The sequence below is a fragment of the Centroberyx affinis genome, unplaced genomic scaffold (assembly GCF_046629955.1).
Source record: "Centroberyx affinis isolate AG114_WGS23_722 - 3 ecotype Tasmania unplaced genomic scaffold, CSIRO-AGI_Caff_v1 ptg001521l_1, whole genome shotgun sequence".
NCBI lineage: Eukaryota > Metazoa > Chordata > Actinopteri > Beryciformes > Berycidae > Centroberyx > Centroberyx affinis.
In genome coordinates, this window is record NW_027279983.1 from 207424 (window position 1) to 227480 (window position 20057).

Consider the following 20057-nt stretch of genomic DNA (forward strand, 5'->3'; position numbering starts at 1 on the left):
TATTCAGAGGCTAGATTGTAATCCATGGGACAATCCATTCTTCCTATAATATGCTCACAACAGCACCACCATTCTCAGACATGCAAGCTTTAGTGGTTGTCTGTGTTCACCAGATAAAGAGGAACAATGGTTCTAATAGGCTGCAGAGAGACTCCACAACCAATGTTTCGGAGACACGCATTTGTTCTCACAAAGGCTTAATGTATTTTGAGTGGCAGATTAAGGATATTGGTCAGGGGCTGTGCATTGTCAACTCTGAAAAGTGGGGTAAATGTGTGTGTGGATGATAATTCACACATTCTTAGACTTAACGGCAGACAAAAAAGCCACACTGTTCTCGGTTTGGGGAAATGTGTTTCACAGTTTGTTAATTATGGGTAACATAATCTCATTAAGTCCTTTTGCTTTGCTTCTCAATTTCTTTTACAAGTGTTAGTCATAATTGAGTAGTTTGGGGGTTTAAGTTCCGCTTTTGTCTGAGTTCAAAAAATGGGCTTCTTCATAAGGGCTCTGTTTGGTCCCATTTGCATTCCACGAGGAAGCCAGATGTGCTGTACTAGCACAGTTCGCCTAGCCTAGAGCCTATAATATCAAACTGTCTCACTCTGGTAACATGGACATTTATATTAGAAACAGGGATTTCGACGGAAAGTATTCACCCAAAATTAAGGTAGTTGAGGTTTATTTTTACAATATGATTTCGCTATGTCTTTGACAAATAACCAGTTTATACATCCTCGGTACAGTATGTCGCTCTCTTGACATCTTTCCACTTGAAGATGAACAGTATCTATTTTAACCAGCCATCTGTGTATTTTGTTGAATAGTTCTCTTCCATCTGGATAATTGATGCAGTCTGCCCTCTAGGGATTGTCGAAGGTAAAACAAAATCTACACATCCTCTGCTCTTCTTTCTACACACACTACGTTCAGATGTTTTACAGAGAAAATTCAAAGTTTGACCACTGGTGCTATAGTCAAAATCAAATTGTCAGCATTATATATGGGAATATTGACTATCTTACTGCGTGTAAATAACAGGGTGACCATGGGCCATGTTATGTTCACTGTTTGCCGAGTTTATTGATTTTGAGTGCAGAGTGGGTGAATGCTCCTGTGCTGTTTTTTTCACCCAATGTAGTATTCACAGTAAATCTTGTGCTTTATCAGAGATGGTGATCAACAAAGACACACATGGTGTCTCTAGTCTCTGGGAGGTGTGATTGAGTCCTTGAAAGCTCCTTGGACAGATTGGCATGGCAATTGCTCCTCTGTCTGCTGGTACATCTCAACATCCCCAATATATCCATGTTAGAGGCCCAGCTATCCATGTTTATCTTGGACCGGCGACGTGTTAGAGTTAATAGCTCCATCCACAGGGCTGTAGAATAAAGTCTTAAGTCTCTGGTATTCACATGACGTGGCCCTCCCTCAGAGTGTAAACATTGTGAAGACAGATTAGTTCTGCTGCTGTGGGTAAAGAAGATTAGCGGAGATTATTAACAAACATGTTGGATTAAACAGACGGTATCACTCCCTACTTTTCAGACATCCCAACCACGGTGTTAAAACAGGAGTTGGGGTGCAATTGTTCAAATTGATAGCTATTCAGTTCTGGAGCTTTGAATTAATAGGTCCACAGTTGCATAATAAACTCTTAGTGGTGTCCCCAAATGGAAAGTGAACTCCAAAAATGAGTACCCAATTAGTCCCCATGATACTGTTAACACTCTCATTAGAATATGATGTGGCCCAATATCTGTCGATACAGTATAATGAGTATCCTTCAATCTTAATCAATACATGGCATAGATTAATATATGGCAAACACGATTTTATAACATAAATGCTTGCTAAAAATATTCTCACATCTTGCTGTATTATCTTTAATTTCTGTAGCTTGCTTCATACTGTATGTCTCCCCACAGTAGCAGTTATCAAAGGGATTGACTGCAAAGCTGCCTGGATTCAATCTTCTGGGTCTCAATTAAAGTCAGATTTACTGACATCAGTCACAGTTCATCACAGTGATTATGTTCAAGCTGTTCAGTGAGGAGATGATACACAGAGCTTATGGGAACTGCCACTAATTGGAGGTCCTCACTTTCTCAGTTTGTGTCCGCCCATTGAACTTCCCTGTAAATGCCATCAGGATTGCTAAGTCACCCTGGTCCTTGTGCCAATCAGCCATTTGCCCATACATGCAAATAATTACAGTAACACCTGCATTATGAGTAAGGACAGCCTTTAACAAATCAGTCATGCCTGCTCCAAGTTGAAAATGAAATCAGAACCTGCAAGAGAAGACCACCCGCCCCTAGATTCTTTGCCTCGGACTTACAATGTTTATTTGTTTTTCAGATAATGTTATCAAAGGTTAGAAATACACATATTGATTCCCTCAGATAAGCAATTTTCCTGCCATCTGGAATATGGGGTCAATATGTGCCTTACAGGGACACGATGAGGATGGATCATTTGAGGATCTATCTGTAATAATAGCATTGTTCTTTTCCGTAATGGCCGTCCCATGTATCTTGTATTGGAGTTGCTCAAGGCTCAGCACCGGGCCTGTAATCATACAATATTTTATAAGGTCTGATCTGAGACCAGTTTACTATATGGGCACGTAACCTGGCATGTGATCATTGGTCAATACTCCTGTTGTGTTCTGTGTAATTACCCTCACAACAGTTGCTGTCAGATATTTTCTGCATCATGTGACAAAGGGGAATCTTTGATCTCACTAAGATAAAGTAAGCTGACGATGGGATTATGTACTGGAATACACTTGCTATATATGTCAGTTATACGATGCTGGCCTACAAAATTACTTTGGTCTGTGAAAGATAAACAAAAGATTAAACACTACAAAATATTTTGTATTATAATAATAATTTGTAGGACTGGCCTGGCCTGTACTCTAAGCAAAATTGTTTTGGAGCTTTTTGTCAGTAAAGCAGTTTGAATTTTATATGACAGAGCGCACTCTAAAGACCAAACTACTGCAATGAATTTGCCTCTTGTTTTATTGTAGGAGAGATGTGTGACACCTTGATGTCTCACATGATAGTGTTCAATGCCATCTAGTGGTAAAAAGACAATAATAATAAATACATAGTAAAGCATACACGCATTTCCCACATTGTGGATTTTGAAGGAACCACATCAATTTATAGAACCATAACAATAATACTACTAAATGGATCAGGGACAGTTCTGGATGATTTATGATCAAAGGCTATAAACAGCTAACACATAATGTAATAATAACTACATATAAAAATAGCCATTAAAAATACCAAATGTTGATCTACAGATATGTGCCAGAAAATGTTACCAAAAGTTGTCCAACAGTCAAAGTCCAAAACAGAAAATCATTTTAATCAATCACAACCAATATACAGTATTTCCTGTAGTAAAGCCCATGCAGCATCATCTCCCATATACCCGTTAAAATAAAATGATGGTCAGCAGGTTCAGCCATCTGTCTCATTCGCTGTTTTATCATCCTGGCTCATTCTGAATTTGTTATTCATCTCCCTCCTCCATTACAGACAGCTTTGCAGTCCTCATCTCCATAGCTAAACTCTGCCTCTCCCTCTCCTCCTCATCCAGTCTCTTGTAGTTGAAGTAATGCATTATGAAGAAAAATATGCCAGGCACCAGCATCATCACACCACATGCATAGTACATGTATTTGTAGTCCCCGTAAACATCAACCAGTGCCCCTGAAAGAGAACATGACAAAACACTCAGAATTTTACAGATGCCTGGATTTCCAGCAAAGTTAAAGCTCAAATTAAAAAATCTTAATTTCCATGAAGCTGTAAATGTACTAACCTGAAATTGGAGGACCAAGAAGCACTGGGCCACACTCAATAATGGTGACAAGTCCAACTGCACTGGAGAAGCGCTGAGCTCCAACTAGATCCATCAGAACTTCAAAGAGCAGTGAAGAAACCATACCGAAAGCCAAACCAAAGAAGACAGCATAAACAACCAGGCCTACATATCCAGGTATCAGTGGGCATAAAAGGTGGCATAGGCCATTATACGTAACTGCGAAACTGAAAAGATATTGGATCCTAGGCCTAATCCATTTGGTGTTGGCTAGGAGACCAGTCGCTGGTCTGATAAACATGTCCACCAAGGCAAAAAGAGAGAGCAAGAAAGCGGCTGAATATTCATCGATCCCTTGATCCTTGGCATATGGGGCCAGGAAAACCACTGGTGCAAAAAAGCCAAAAAACATGACCACATTACCAATGAGGTAGATCAGGAAGCCCCGGTGTCTGAAAAGTGACACATCTATGAATTTGCCTGCACAGCCCGGACTCCTACTGCGCTCACTTTGCTCTCGTTCAGTTAGGTGGCCAGCTGACTGTGCACCAGTGTCCTCAGCAGCAGCTTTCTCAGCGGCCGCTCCGTTCGGCTGGGGCGGTTCAGCGTCAGGTTTGGGTTTTACCTTTTTGTTGACTGGCCTCATCAGAGAACCGGCTACACAGCAGTTCAAAACACAGCCTCCCAGGATGAGGAAGCTCCCTCTCCAGCCGAAGGAATCAAACAGGAACTGATTGAGAGGAGCCAGAGTGGAGAGGATAACTGGACTTCCCGTCATAGCGAGCCCATTTGCCATCGGCCTTTTGACCTGGAAGTAAGTACCTATGATTGTGAGGGCAGGCTGCAGGTTGAAGGCAAGGCCAAAACCTGTTGAAATAATATGCTTCATTAACATGTTATGAATAAGGAATCTCCCTTGGATCATATGAACATACAATGGCAATAAAAAACCCTTATGAAACTCTTGTGAAGTGGTCTGTTGTCTTATTAGAATCAATTTTTAATTTGATAATCACAGTACAATACAGTTTCTTTCTAGACTAGATAAAGGTTTAGAAGAAATTATCTAGAAGAATGAAAAGTGACATTTACGTTATCTACAAAAGAAAAAATCATATTAGTATCCCTTGAGGAGAAAACAAGTGGACACCTAGTTCAGTAATAGATACAAAAAAAATATTGCCTTGGAGAAATTCTTGACCAAAATACTGTATTTCATTTTTTTCAATGGTGTTAATGAGTTTTCAGCAGAAGACCAGCTTTGCGTCAGACTACTCTGGAGTGTGTGACATAAATTGATTGACTTGTTGCTTAAACTGCAGCATGAGCAACCAGAGGAGCCTGTAACGCTCATCCTACTGCCTCTCAGGCTGATAAAGGCATTAGCCTTGAAAAACCCCACAAGTGAAACACCCATGTCCACCGTAAGGAGGCCCATTGGGAGGCTGACATTTTTTAGCTGCTTGGAGTACTTAAGACCTGGCCATTGGCTGAGCAACATTAAGCTGATTTATAAAAAAAAACAAAAAAAACAACAACAACTATATTCTGGATTTACTCCCAGGAATTGCGAAACACATTTTGCCAGACTTACAGTTGTAAAACTAGAGTTCATCTGATAATAGATGTTTGGTTACAAGTAAATATTTAAACTTTTTTTATTATTTCTCATATGACATTATTTTTATCTGTACAATGGACAAACACTTTGATTCAAAATATGACAAAAAAAAGCAGTCTACTTTGGTTATTTACACATACTGTTTTCCTTGCCACAGTATCTACACTAGAATAAAGATTCAGTTTAAAGTCTGAGAAGTTTGTTTGTGCAGTAGATTGTTCACTGTGAAGTGAAGCTACACACTGATTCAGTTTGGCATAGATGCATGTATAGATTTTCCAAATAAGCCAAGTTGAAATGACAAATCCCATTACTTCAATAGCACCCAAAACAATGCCTTTTTGTAGGGCATTGATATTTTATAATGACTTGACCATGACAAATATTGACACACTGCACAAAATGGCCCAAAATGACCCCACACAGGGACGCAGAGAGGATCCTAGTGGACTGGCTCTGAATGATCAAAACACTACTCTTGTCTATGAGTGGGAGGATATAACCCTTACTCTACTATCAATTCATCCTCCTCTGTTCCCAGCCAGTCAAAACTAGGCAACATAAAGCAAACATTAGATAGAACAGCAGCAACCTTACTGGAGAATTAATTAGTCTGAAGTCTGAATTAACTAAGGGAATTTGCAATTAACAACAAGGAAAATTATCATAAAAGAAACCAAGAAAAATTATTATTTACCTCCAATTACACCAACACACAGATACAAGTGTAGGATACTACTGCCAAAAGAAGCGGTCACCATGGCAGTCGAAACCATGAGCCCCCCGACCATAACTACAGGTCTGCTGCCATAGCGGTTAACAAGTATACTGCTCACAGGTCCTGCACAGAGGAGAGAAACACGTTACCTCTCTGGAAGCTTCTTTTAATTTTCTGTCACAGTTTACAGCACTTAGGCGGTCTCTATTTTGCTGAAATACAGGGATAAGAAATTTGTATGACAGGAATTTTAGAATCACGTCTAAAGTCTAAATGTCCTTGGAATATGTTGTGTGGGAATGTGCTGATTTTTTTTTCACAAGACTTTGTCAAATAATCCAAAATATACAAAGGCTACTTACCTCCTGCATACATAGCAGCAAGCATAATTGAGGACACCCAGGCAATCTCACTGTAGGAAACTGAAAAATACTCCTGAATCTCCTTAAAGTAGATGGTTAGGGACTTAGGAAAGGCATAGGAGAAACCTATGGAGATGAACGCACCAAAGACTACAGCCCAACCCCAGCCTCCATCTGGCGGGGTGTAGTCTAGGTTGGTGGCTGCCGCAGGGGGCATTATTTGTTTCTTCGGCTGGATAGTAGAAACAATGTTAAAAGAAGTGATCAGAATCGAAAAGCAGCTGTATATTTTCTGAGCAATGCTACAGCAATGGTAATGCATGAGTAAAGCATAAGTATCTTAAGAGCTCACCTCTGCACAATCCCTGGAACTGTGTTCCCCAAGTCCTGAACAACGTCGATGTGCCAGGCTGTGGATATCTTTCTTAGAAAGGCCCTGTTGCAAGGCCTTTGATCTGATCACGTGTGCTTGGTCTGCTCCTCTATTGATAAATACAAGTGACCATACACAAAAAGAGCAATAACCCTAGCTGATGATTTTGATCTCCAGAGGTCTGGCTATGAGTCAAAAAGTAAAAGTCAATCCCAGACAAGGTCAAGTAACAACATCTATCGGTCAAGTAAAAACATTACTTATTTTTTTCATCTTTTTCAAGGCTGGGGGATGTGCTCGTGTTAAGGCCCTTTGTACCGTGTGTGTGTGTGTGTGTGTGTGTGTGTGAGAGAGAGAGAGAGAGAGAGAGGGAGAGAGAGAGGGAGGGAGAGAGAGAGAGAGAGAGAGAGAGAGAGGAGACTTTGACTTTTGATGTTCTTTAATAAAACATCTCACCTAAAACAAACACCCGAAAAACCAGCCACTATGCTAAAAACCCCATTCCCATAACACTCCATAACCACCCTCACCCACACACACACACACTTGCTCACACCTCCCACCCAAAATGTCAAACTGACCGAGCCACAATGCAACACACTATAAAGCAACAATACACATGGCATACATCGGTAGACATTGAAATGAACAAAACATGCAGCGAAACATGATGCAAAACAATACTCACAGCCAAACAGTAGCACACACTGCAAACCTGAACAGCCCCTGAAGAAAACTGTAACAGTTACATATAGACACCCCTTCTTCCCCAGTAGTACATACAGCTCCAGACACGACACCACACTCTGAAATCCAGCAGTATCAATAACCAGAGTGTAATTCTGCCCTAAGGCACGCAGAGACCATCCCCCTGAACATTAACAGCGGGTCTGTGGGCCCACTCCCCGGCTACACCTTGTGTCTCCTGGTCAGCCAGGTGGCCAGTTTGGCCTGACCAAACACGAAGCAACACACGTTTAGCTTTCTTGCTAACCATCTAATTCTTCCTTAATAGACTGGTCCCAAACTAAACAGCCCCACAGGGAAACTCCTTGCCTCCCACAGAGTACATCCAACAAATCCAGAACAGGTTCCACATGCTTACATTGTACAAACACATGTTGAACAGTCTCAGATGAACTTCAAAATGGACAGCCCTTCTCCACACTTAGTCCACCCTTGATGGAATCTTGTTTGTTGCGAGGGCCCCATGCCCCGCTGCAGGTCCCCTGACCTCTTAAGAAGGGGGAGCTTGGAAAGCACATTCCATCTAAAGCCTGGCATACTCTGTTTATCTAACTTAACCCCTTAAAGGCTATAAACTAATGTGCTACCTTTTGTGGAGAAGAAGCGTTCCTTAAGCATTTAATGGACATCGGCTGAAACTGAGATAAACCGTACTGTACAAGGCACGGTTGTCAAATTTTGACCTACTTAAAAAGACAGCATTTTTGATCTTTAATTGTTTATATTGTACAATATTGCCTTTTTATTGTACTTTGCAAGTTATTAAATAAAATAAAAATGTTCTGTTGTCTTCGGGACTAGATGCTAGTAGTAGGTAGCCTAGGTGAGCACGAGCGCCATGAACGTCTCCGCCCTTTTCTAACCCAACTGTTGTTCCAAGGTCTAACTACGCGAGATTACAGCCGCCGACCGTCCTGGAACGCTGGTTTGAATGCAATCTGTTTGAATGCTGAATGGGAATGCCCGTTCTATCCAATGTATTTCTATGGCCATAACACACCACGCCCCCTCCATGCTCCGGACAGCTGTGGCCGAACCAACAAGGTTATGTAGCGTTAGCTGGTGTCTATCAAACCATAAATTCAAAGCTTGTGTGGAATTAATGTTGTGAGACAAAACAGGCGAGGTATAGTGCCTGCTCTGCGATTGACCCAATACCCAGTTTCTTACGGTTTTTGTTGAACGACATCAGTGAGCGTCCATTGCTTTGAGTGTTATTGTTACTCAACCAGTTGTGTAACACGTGAATGTAATGTTAGCTTGTAGCTACATTAGTTACATGGAGTTTGCTAACGTTACCTTTTCATTCATCCTAATAACTAATTATATTTAGGTTTAGCCTGGTGTGGCTGTAGTGAAGGTATACACTCTGGGTGTTGCTACCTAGCTGCTTAGTTCGCAATTTTGGTGGATTCACTGTATTTCCAGATGCTTGCCAATGTGAGAACATGCCTAATCTCAGGTTTGGTCAGAGGATTTCCTACCTGTACTAATTCAAGGGCCGTGATAAGGACGACACCAGCCCTCTTGAACCACCAGCATCGGACCTTCACCACTGAGTCTGGAGGTGTCAGGGTAAGGAAAGTTGCTGCCATAGACATGTTTGTGTTTACAAAGCTAGTTACATTATAAGGGATGGGCAGACCGTGTTCAAGCAGCCGAGGTGGAAAGGGTACTGAAATATTTAACCCAAGGACAAGTACTGTTCAGTTAAATATTGTTATAGCTTCAAAAAGCACAGAAGTATTAAGTTACTAAGTTACTACTTCTCTGGTTTTGCTCTTGTACTGTGAGTGTAATATGCTAAGTAGTACATCTAAACACTAGAATGAAGGCAGGCGTGTTTTATGATCCATGACGTTCTCTGTTACAGGTGCTGTATGATGGACTTTGTCCTGTATGCGTGACAGAGATCCGGTTCCTCAAATACCTGCAGAGAAATCGACCGGGGAAAGTAGAGTTTATTGATATCGCCCTCCCAGGTTATGATGGAGAAAAGAACAAGGGAGTCAGCTACGAGATGGCCATGGAGGAAATGCATGTGATTGATGAGAAAGATGAGGTAAAGTCCAATTCCATCCACTTTACAAGTATAAAGAGTGGGATATGTCAAAGTACCATTTTGGAAGTCTGTTTTAGTTTTATGTCCAACAACTACAGGACAAAATATTGCATAAATATATGAGGTGCAGCCAGGGATGAAACATGAGGATTGTGGGCTCCAACCTGGCTTCACTGTGCCATCCCCATTAGCCCACATTCAAGCTGGCAAGTGAAGGTGATTTTGCTCTTAACCCAGACTAAAAATGATTAGCCGCGGGCAAACAGGCTATCGTGATTCAAATCCTCATATATATCTCTCACATAATGCCAAAAGTTGGCAAATGAATCATGGTAACGGCACAGAGCAAATCATAATATCAAAAACCTGCTGTGTCAAAGGGGAAGTTTGTTGTGCATTCCTAACAAACTAGCCAAAATGTAGTATTTTGCCTATCTGCTAACCTCCTGTGGTATCGGCAGGTTCACCGTGGGATTCCAGCATTTGCAGTCATGTACAGTGCAGTGGGCCTCGGCTGGATGGGTCGCTTCATGATGTGGCCACACGTGAGGCCGTTTATGGACAAGTCATATGCCATCTTTGCCAGGAATCGCCTGAGGTGGACTGGGCGTGGGGATGAGTGCACTGCAGGACACTGTACAAGGAAAACACAATGACCCTTGGTCAGAGAAAAAATGATGTACTGTATATGCTAAGTAAATTATATTCAATGTTAATAAGTGTAAGATAAAAACTGTATGGATTGGAAGAGTTTTAAAGCTCCTGTGTTGCTGGAGGGAAATATAGGCTGCCTGATGAAATGTGTATGTTGTTGTGAATTTCTTTGCCTATGACAATTAGACTCGGTCTGAATAGACTTTACTTAGTTCAGTTTATTTATTTCCACAGTGATAAAGCATAGAAGCAAAGTGATAAAAAAATACTGCATAAACAACAAATGATTAAAAAGTCAAAAGATGACAAAATCAGCAGATTTGTGTTGGTGAGACTGCAAAAACGCTTAAAAACAAGGGTCTTAAAAGATTTCTAACAAAACAAACAAACTTTTGATGCCAAATAAAATTCGAACCTAACAATGGGTAACATGAATACTGTATTATGGATTAAGTCTTTTAAGGAAGTAAAAACAGTCAATTTCTTGTAGTTTAACTCATAGACATCGATTGGACTGCAGATAAAAGTAGATCTCCAGTAACTGTTGTGAACCTGCCACTAGATGTCATTGTAGTTCTAAAAAAAAAAAAACATTCCGCTGTGAGTGAAATTGTTACTACTCAGGGATTGTCTGATATATAAAAATAATGATTGGTATATTCACTGAATGTTTCATTTTATTTTTAAGGCTAATAAATGTAACCTCAAATGACAATGAATGTTATCTACAATACCAGGTAAAAATTTCTATGTTAGTCGATCTGAGAATAAAAGCACCTGTAAAACCAAAATTGAGCGAAGTGACAAAATATTCTCAGTAATTTCTCACTATGCTGGACAGTCGCATACAGACACTCAAGTCTGTCTAATCTCCCATGAGCCTCTCTTGTCTGGAGCATGTTTCATCAACAATACAGCACAGAGAAGCAAATATGGGAACAGCATGTGCTTGACAACGGTTGAGGGATGCATGTGATTCAGAATGATGTTTACAAAACAGCTCTGTGAAATATGACATCCCCATTTCAGTTTGTTTTATATACTTGACTAGAATCAGCATTTTGATAAACCATGCAAGACCATACCATATATACCCAGTGAACTGTGCACAGTTTCTAAGAATCAAAGTACTGGTTACCGGTTTTACTCCCTGTCTGTCCTATACCTTTATCAGAGGGAAGTGTGTTTTCATGTGCTGTGACGTAAGTGCCAACCTTAACTCACTGAGACCCTTGAGTTATCGCCTCACCTAATTTTAGACTTCTGCTTCCAGTCCTGCAGTCAGCAATGACAACACATGACCTTAAGCCTGTGTGGTCTTACATTGGTCAGCCAGAGGGCAGGCACGTCCGCCCCTCAGCTGAGCTCAGCCAATAGGATTAGAGCCCTACACGGGACAAGAATGGAATTAAGTATCAAAACATGGTTCTTCTGACAGCATGTCTGAAGTGGTGTACTGGACATCAAAGGACAGAATTGGTTAAAGAAGAATTGCAAAAATAGAAGAAAAACTAGGTATCGTGTCTCAGGTAACTTTTCAGTCATTTTTCAGACATTTTCTTTCAAGGTTAGACTAGCTATAAGCTCCTTTGGTACATGACCTTCCCCCACTCAAGTGGAAAACAATCATGGTAGATGTTTGACTATAACGCACCTAAGCCATTTGCCTTTCTCTTTGTCAGTGCTCTGAAGAAAGCTGTTTTTATGTGTGTATATGTATGATTATTTATGCACTAATTATGTTTTATTCAAGTTACATAGTAAAAAACATACAGATGTGTATGTGTTAAGATATGTAGCCAAACAAGAGCAACTAAGGACACAGCTACCCGTGTTCTCAAATTTCTGTGACCTTGCAGACAGATCTTGTGACTGTAGAGAGATTTATTTTTACAGGCCATATAGATTGTTATATTGCTCAAAGGCTTCATGTTACATTTCAGAAGGGACACAGTACTAGGAAATAGTGGAAGTGCATGGCTATTTTGGCACATGTAGTGTTTGTACACAAAGTGATCAGCTCCTCCCTTGGTACATGAAAGCATGCACACTCCTTTAAGAGCGACTTGTTTATACCAGTGAGAATGTGGCTCTGTTCTGACCAGTCATGCGACCGTGATATTGATATACCACACTGGTAGGGCCCCATGTGTTGAGCATAGGTTGCGTTTTTATTTTTCAACTTTGTCATGTTTTTCTTCAAGGGATGATAGGTTGTTTTCAAACTTTATATTCTGCATAAACAGAGATAGAAGTTAGTACAAATTACATGTAGCTTTGTTTCAGAACTTGGTCACTGACATTGAAAGGAATATTAATACTGTGTATCTTCTTGTATTTCCTAGATACCTGATGGTTATGCTTCTACGGCCTAAATCAATATAGGCTCAAAAGTATCAATTACACAGTCATCACAGTCAAACATGGGTCGCTACCTTAGCATCAACCTACGTTCAAATTCCTTGGATGGGAAGACGTTACGATCGTATTGCAAAATCAAGTACCTCATTAGCATTCTCAGAAACTTCCCTCATCTGGCTAAGACGCCCCTCTCCCTGGACCTCCATAGATATTCACTGCTGTCCTCTCCTCATCCTCCAAGCTTTATGCGAAAAGCCATCTTTAGAAATACAAAGTTAAAACACAGTACTGCACGCTCTACCTCTGGCCACTTCCCCAGAGATTGTACCATACAAGTGACACATCTCCAGGCTGTGCGTTTTTACTCCTCCTCCAATAGGGATGCATTCAAAGCTGAGGCGCCCATTGGGGTCTTTCAGGACGCACAGAGCACTTTTCACTTGAGTTCACTGGGAGTACGTCTTGGTCAATCATTTAATCAACTATCCAGACACATAAATATTTATTTCAAGAGAAAAGACATACCTATTGTCCCTCTTGCTGGGAATGCCGGTCTTGTTGTCACAACTCCAGAATATCTAGGCAGGTTACAGAGGCGCAGTCAAAGTCAGAGGGCAGCCAGAGAGAGAAGAGTATCTGAGGGCAAAGATACAACACATACCTTGAAATGCAAAGACCAGCAAGAAACCTCAGAAACCCAGCCAGAAACAAGTCCTCCACTCCAGGCATATTCTGGACTGCAACTATTTCACATCAGCACTCTGGCAACAAGATTTGGAGAAAGCTACAATTATGTTGCTAATCACATCAACTCAGTTTTCTCCCAGGGTCCTGCAAAAGAAATTCAAATGCAGGAGACTTTGGAAAAACTGTCTAACACCAGAGGGTCAACCAGGAGGCAGAGGAGGAGAAAAATTCAAACAAGTTACAATAAAAACCCCAAAGAAGCTGAACAGTCTGAAGTAAAAATGGATTCTAACCAAGCAACAGTGAAAAGTAATGATATCTCCAGTAACTGGGATGAGGGTTACCTTCACTTTACAAGACACATCAATAGATACTTTGGTGCCAAAGTTACAGATGAAGCTGATCATCTTGCTGTGGAAAATAGTAGCGCTTATCAAAAACATTTCTCAGCACAATCTACCTCAAACACTCAAGATGCATCGTCACAACTGAAGCAGGAAGAACATCGCATCCCTAAAACTGGAGGCCTTTTCCACACCAGCAGCCATACAACTAATTTTGGGGAGAGCTACTTCCAAATGGCTGGTCACATCAATCAGTATTTCAAGGGCCAAAGTGCTTTGGAGGAAGAAATGGATAGAGATCTCCTTATTGGAATGGAGCCTGGATCTGCTACCACCCAGAAACTACAGACTGTATCCTTCATGGACTGCTTTCGGCACCCCACAAGTGCCATTCCTAACCTGCTGGGTGGCTATCTAAAACTGGGCCCCTGGGCGCAGACCAATCAGTCCAAACCTGCCACAGCTTCACTGGAGACCACATTTAATAGAAGGGTGAGTTTAATAATTAATTCACTTTCACCAAATTCAAGTCAGTATTATTTGTACACCTGAAAAAGTATGCTTAGGTTGCGGGTTCTCTGTAATCTACTAACAAAACACTGAGGAATTCAAAATGTTGCTTGTCCGATTGGGGGAAAAAGATAAAATGCCTAAACCCAGTTGTTACACAAATGTTTGTAACTAATACCTGTTTCTGTGTTCTCAGCTTGTCTTGAGTAGGAGGCAGGCAGAGGAAACGACACATGGGTTGATTGGCAGTCTGGGACAGGCCTTGTCTCCAGAAGCTCTGACTGCCTGCATGGAAGCACTCAATGAACACCTTATCCACTACCCATCATGCAAAGCTTTACTGTGGCAGGTCTGTTACAAATTAAACAATTAGATGATAAAAGCATTTGTGCAAACTGGTTTCTAACCCAGTGAATGATTCAAAGCTGGCTCTATTTCCAGGAGAAAACTGCAGTTACACTGTTGAAACAACGGCGCAGCTATAGAGACAACCAGGAACTTCAGAGTGCCATAAGAGAAACCTTGGCTCTGATTGGCTACGTGGATCCAGTCAAAGGTCGTGGAATAAGAGTGCTCTCAATTGACGGTGGTGGTACAAGGTACTTGTGAGAAACTCACTTCATGTGTACATGCTGTATGTAGAGCCCCATTTAAGACAGTCTCAATGTTTTTGTACATGCCTTTTCCAGAGGAGTGGTGCCTCTGCAGGTGTTGAAGCTGCTGGAAGCTGAGACAGGCAAGCAGATCCACCAGCTGTTTGACTACATCTGTGGAGTGAGCACAGGTGAGGAACAACACAACTGAGGAGACATACCAGGAATAACATAACCTATATCGTATTGTCATAAACAGCTTCATGCTTCTCAACCTAAACCTTTCATGTCTGCTTGTCCTACTTTTTCTCTCTCTCTGCTTGTGTATATAAAAGGCGCAGTTCTAGCCTTCATGCTGGGTCTGGCCCGTTTCTCTCTAGAGGAGTGTGCGGACATGTACCGTCGATTCGGCTCTGACGTCTTCCGTCAGAACCCCCTGGTTGGCACCGTGAAGATGGGCTGGACACACTCCTACTATAACACGGAGACCTGGGAGACAATACTACAGTATGCACAGTAGTTAGAATGATTTCTACAGATGTTGAAAGCCAGCATTCTGCTCTTAATGTATATTTCATTTCTGTTTTTATCTTATTCAGAGAAAAGATGGGTAAAAGAGTACTGATTAGAACTGCCAGAGATGAGTTAAGTCCCAAGGTAAGGAAGCTGCCATCACCATGGCTGATTTTATGATCAAAATCACTATGAACCCCATTACAGTAATGTAATATTGTTGATGAGGCTACAATGGCTATAGAGTGCCCCAGTGTGGTCAGACTATAGATAGCAGTTACAATTTATGTAAGCATAAAACTACAGCATAGTCTGCTCTCTCCTCTCTGTAGTTTAATATTGCAGTAGTTTTTGTGAATATTCCAAAGATAACAGAAGGTGCTGTTAATATCTGGTCAGGTTTCAGCAGTCAGCGCAGTGGTGAACTGGGGTAATAGTCCAAAGGCCTTCGTCTTCCGTAACTACAACCACACACCAGGCTCTCTCAGCCGCTATGCAGGAGGCTCTGGCTACCAGATGTGGCAGGCAGTGCGGGCATCGTCAGCTGCCCCAGGCTACTTCCAGGAGTTCCCCCTACAAAGCGACATCCATCAGGTAGGAAAATACAGTCACTTCTGCCTTTAAAGTTGAATGGTGCATTATGGTTGAGAATGCATTTGTTTGACAGTCTACCAGTCAGCTTGTTAAGTCAGCAGAGTCAAAATGAGGTTACTAAAGAACATATCTCTTTATTTTTTGGCTGAGACACAAGACACATCATTAGATATTTTGATGCCAAAGTTACTGATCAGCTATGTCCAAGCCACAAAGTGCCTGATCACAACTGAAGGAGGAGGAAGAACAAATCAGTTCTTCTCCACTCCAGCAGCCAAAAAAGTTTTGGAGACAGCGATTTCCAAATGATTAAGAATGCATTTGTTTACCAGGCTATTTGTTAATTAAACATAATGGACACTGTTTTTTATTTTTTGGGTTCACACACATGGCTCAGAGTGAGACAGAATTGAACAAAATGCTTATCTTGTAGAAACAGGCTTATTTCTGTGTCTCCTTGTAGGATGGAGGCATTATCCTCAACAACCCCTGTGCCTTGGCTGTCCATGAAAGTCGTCTGTTGTGGCCCAACCAGCCTTTCCAGTGTGTGCTGTCACTCGGAACTGGTCGCTATGACAATGCTAAGAGGGGCCCCGCCACCTCCACCAGCTTGAGGGCCAAAATCAGCAACCTGATCAGCAGTGCCACCGACACTGAAGGGGTCCACACCCTGCTGGATGACCTGCTAGCCCGAGACGTCTACTTCCGCTTCAACCCCATGCTGAGTGCTGAGGTGTCGCTGGACGAGAGCAGGCCGGGGGCCCTGGACCAGCTGCACAGAGACACCCAGATCTACCTAGAGAGAAACCGGCCCAAGCTGGCCAGGCTCTGTTTGGTCTTGGGTGCAGAGCGTTCACCTGTTAGCCGAACCAAGGACTGGATCAATGAGAGGGCCTGGGAGATGAAGCAGAGATGGGTATGAGAAGGTATGAGGCGTGGATACACGAAGATGCATATGCACATACAGACACACATACATATGCACACATACATATGTACTACATTAGTATTCTGTTCTGAACATGTCTCTTATGTACTGTAGTAGTTTGATGACAGCTTGACAGGCACACACAGAGACAAATATGCACATGCAATGCGCTTTAGCTTTATAGAGCATGCTCATTGTGTAATCAGTACAGTACAACATAAATACTATCTTTTGAAAATGTTACGTTTCTCAGTGTTCACAGGTTATTGACTCTGTGATGTATGAATACTGCTCACTGTATATTTTCATGTGACATAGCAGCTGATGTAACATAAAATATTATTGTATTACTTGGGCATTTTGTGGGTGTATGTTTTAAATAAATTGATATTATTAATTGTGAATTGTCTTTTATTCTTGATGTTTAAAAACTCCTACTTAAACTTGTACTTCACACTGAAGTAGTTATCTACACTTCTCTTTGCCCCAGTAAGTCATCCTGACCACGGCTAATGATGTAAGAGCTTATCAATAAAGAAGAAATCGTCCGTGCATCGCATTAACTAGGAATCACTTGAATGTGACGGGTTAAATTCACCCCCTTGTGTCTGGAAACTGTGCCCTCCCTGTCCACAATAGACTGACTTTGTTTGAGACAGAAAAGCTTTGTGTGAGAGAGTGTGTGTTCGTGCCAGCCAGAGAGAAGATACAAGGTCAGTATCCCACCCCCCTCCCAACACTTCACTCCACTGAAAAACAACAGCACTGATTAAAAACGACATGAAATTATTTGATCTCTTAAATAAGATGTAGTTTTTTGCTGCTAGATTAAGGTGCAGGCATGCAGGTTCAAATAATCAATTGATGGATGACATATCATTAACCTTACTGTCCTAGTACAATGGAGATGACGTTATATTTATGTGTGGATTTCACAAAGGATTTATTATAACAGGCGCTCAGGCCCCGTTTGCCAGTCGTGTGACCAGAGCTTTGGACAGCCGTTCAGATGGGCCACATGGGCCTCTGTTATCTCATCTGTCATTCTAACTCACCTGCTCAAACATGATGGAGTAACAAATAAGACTCTAAAAACAGATGCTGCTGGTAAAGTGAAGCTCAGAGTGGAGATGCTGCCTTCAATCTACTGTGACAGAAGAAGAGAGGAGGCTGCTGTGTAACAATGTAGCAGCCAGCTTTCAAGGCAACGAGTGGAAAAAAGTGACCAAGGAGCAAAGAAAACACAGGCCCTTAACTCAAAGGTAGGACCTTTAACATTCAGCAATTACTCCTGGTTTAGCCTATGGTGAATATTGATGCTTTGAATATAAAGTATACAGCATTAAAGCACCTTAAGATGCCGATGATGTGCTCTTTGAATGTCCCATAAGAACGTACTATATCACCATGTGAAGGAGTGCTTTAGTCCTCGCAGCTGTAATTCATTCAAGACAGGCATCACTGGAAGTCAAGCTTTTAATGATGTCATGCTTCAATGAGTGGAGGGCTGGGTCTGCAACTGAATCAGCAGTTTTGTATGAGAGTGAATACTATATTGTTTGGTTCCCACGACTTCCATTGAGACGGTTGATATGCATTTACATCATTCTTCCTTGTGGCACTGGTCTTTTTCGATGCATTTGACTTATTTAACTTGATATGAACTACTTACCTTATTACTTACGATATTAGGAAATCAAGTAAAATTTTAATGTCATAGGTTTATAGTGCTTAATATGCATGGTTCTTTGTCCTAAACAATTTTTACAGGATGCTTTTGAGAAAGTTTGTTGTCCCAATCTATTAAATTATAATAAGTTGAGTCAACAAGTCAAGCAGTCAAGTCTGAAAGATGTAGAGGTTCTGATTATACTGTGGTGATAACTTATAAATAGGTCTTTGTATGTAGTATAGGGTTCTGCTCAACAGGAATTTCTCCCCTACCCCTCCTTGTACTCCCCCTGATGCAGTGACGTCAAAGTGTGAGTGATAGGTGCTCGCTGAGTCTGAACAGGCAGCTTGTGTGGTTGAACACTCCCACATGCCATCTGCTCTTACCAAAGTCCTGGGCACACGTGCCAAAGGAGACCCGTGAGCATAGAGACCTTCTTGTCGTCACTGAGCTGGCTCTGTCTGCCTCTCTGCCTCTTCACTGTGCAATCTGGTGCATGGCACTGATCACTGCTCACTGCCAGGCCTGAATGTATGGGGAGAAAAGCCCATTCTGGGAGCCAAGTGTCCCAACATACTCTTCTGCTTTTGTTTCCTGTGTGAGGCAACTCAAGATGTGTTTCAGTCATGAAGACGGAGGTGGGGTTCGGGGCCAGAGAAGGCAGAACGTCAGCTACTCTGGCTGCGTCATCTGCAGTGCTAACAGAGTCTTTAATGGTTTACGTCACAAAAAGATGATACCCTTTGCAAATGTGCATGAAAATAAATCCTATCCATCCCTTATGAGTAATGCAAATAAGAATACTTCAGTTCTAGTAGTAGGCTATAAATATATGTAAAAAAAAAAAGGTTTGATTTCATCTATAGGGTGTTATCCCACCTTTTTTTATTTTATATTTTTTCCAAAGCTATTGTTTAGCCCAGTCAATGCTGGTCTATATATGGGGGCCTATGTGGATGCCTGAGTGCCTACACAGGTCAGCACTCTGTGGACAGCCTTCAGATGGCTTTTGTCTCGCACAAATAAAGCTCCTCCTGGGTCCTTGGCGCTGTTTCTAGAAAAGAAAACTTTTTCTTCCCTGCAGGGTTTTTTTATTCAGCTGAATAGTAATGACCTTTCTTCCTCTGAGGATATGCATCTGGGTGGCTGAGTGAATCTCTGTTCCACACAAAAGAGGATGCTAATTGGTATCTGGTTACAGAAAATTGAAGAAGTGGGAGGGTGTGGAGGAAGTTTATAATGCAGAGTTTCACACCACAAAAGGTTAGCATGAAGAAATACTTTTTACAGTTTTAAGTAGCTCCTTACTGAGAAATATTTGAATGTTCTTTGATATTTTTGTCCTTTCTCACGGCTATTGCACTCTAGTCATATGACAAGAAATTTGCCACATGTAAAATTCATATGAGAGAAACAAATACTGCTTTCATACTCTGTTCCCTGGTTCTCCCCAGTCAACAATAAAGCCCACATTT

General features: G+C 41.5%; 3 protein-coding genes across 3 annotated transcripts; 2 read left to right on the forward strand and 1 right to left on the reverse strand.

Moving 5' to 3' along the window:
• Window positions 1–3531: 3531 nt before the first annotated feature.
• On the reverse strand, window positions 3532–6761 carry LOC139650634 (monocarboxylate transporter 2-like). The gene is made up of 4 exons (XM_071527360.1): window positions 6545–6761; window positions 6162–6305; window positions 3844–4710; window positions 3532–3731 (listed from the first exon to the last, which is right to left on the reverse strand). The coding sequence occupies exons 1-4, from the start codon at window positions 6759–6761 to the stop codon at window positions 3532–3534; spliced, it is 1428 nt and encodes a 475-aa protein (XP_071383461.1).
• Window positions 6762–9309: 2548 nt separating this feature from the next.
• On the forward strand, window positions 9310–11080 carry LOC139650636 (uncharacterized). The gene is made up of 3 exons (XM_071527362.1): window positions 9310–9336; window positions 9538–9726; window positions 10188–11080. Exons 2-3 carry the CDS (start codon window positions 9685–9687, stop codon window positions 10380–10382), a joined length of 237 nt encoding a protein of 78 aa, XP_071383463.1. The 5' UTR covers window positions 9310–9336; window positions 9538–9684; the 3' UTR covers window positions 10383–11080.
• A 2566-nt stretch (window positions 11081–13646) lies between these two features.
• On the forward strand, window positions 13647–17244 carry LOC139650620 (calcium-independent phospholipase A2-gamma-like). The gene is made up of 8 exons (XM_071527342.1): window positions 13647–14264; window positions 14479–14631; window positions 14724–14881; window positions 14972–15066; window positions 15211–15382; window positions 15475–15532; window positions 15788–15982; window positions 16446–17244. The coding sequence occupies exons 1-8, from the start codon at window positions 13710–13712 to the stop codon at window positions 16902–16904; spliced, it is 1845 nt and encodes a 614-aa protein (XP_071383443.1). The 5' UTR covers window positions 13647–13709; the 3' UTR covers window positions 16905–17244.
• Window positions 17245–20057: the final 2813 nt, after the last annotated feature.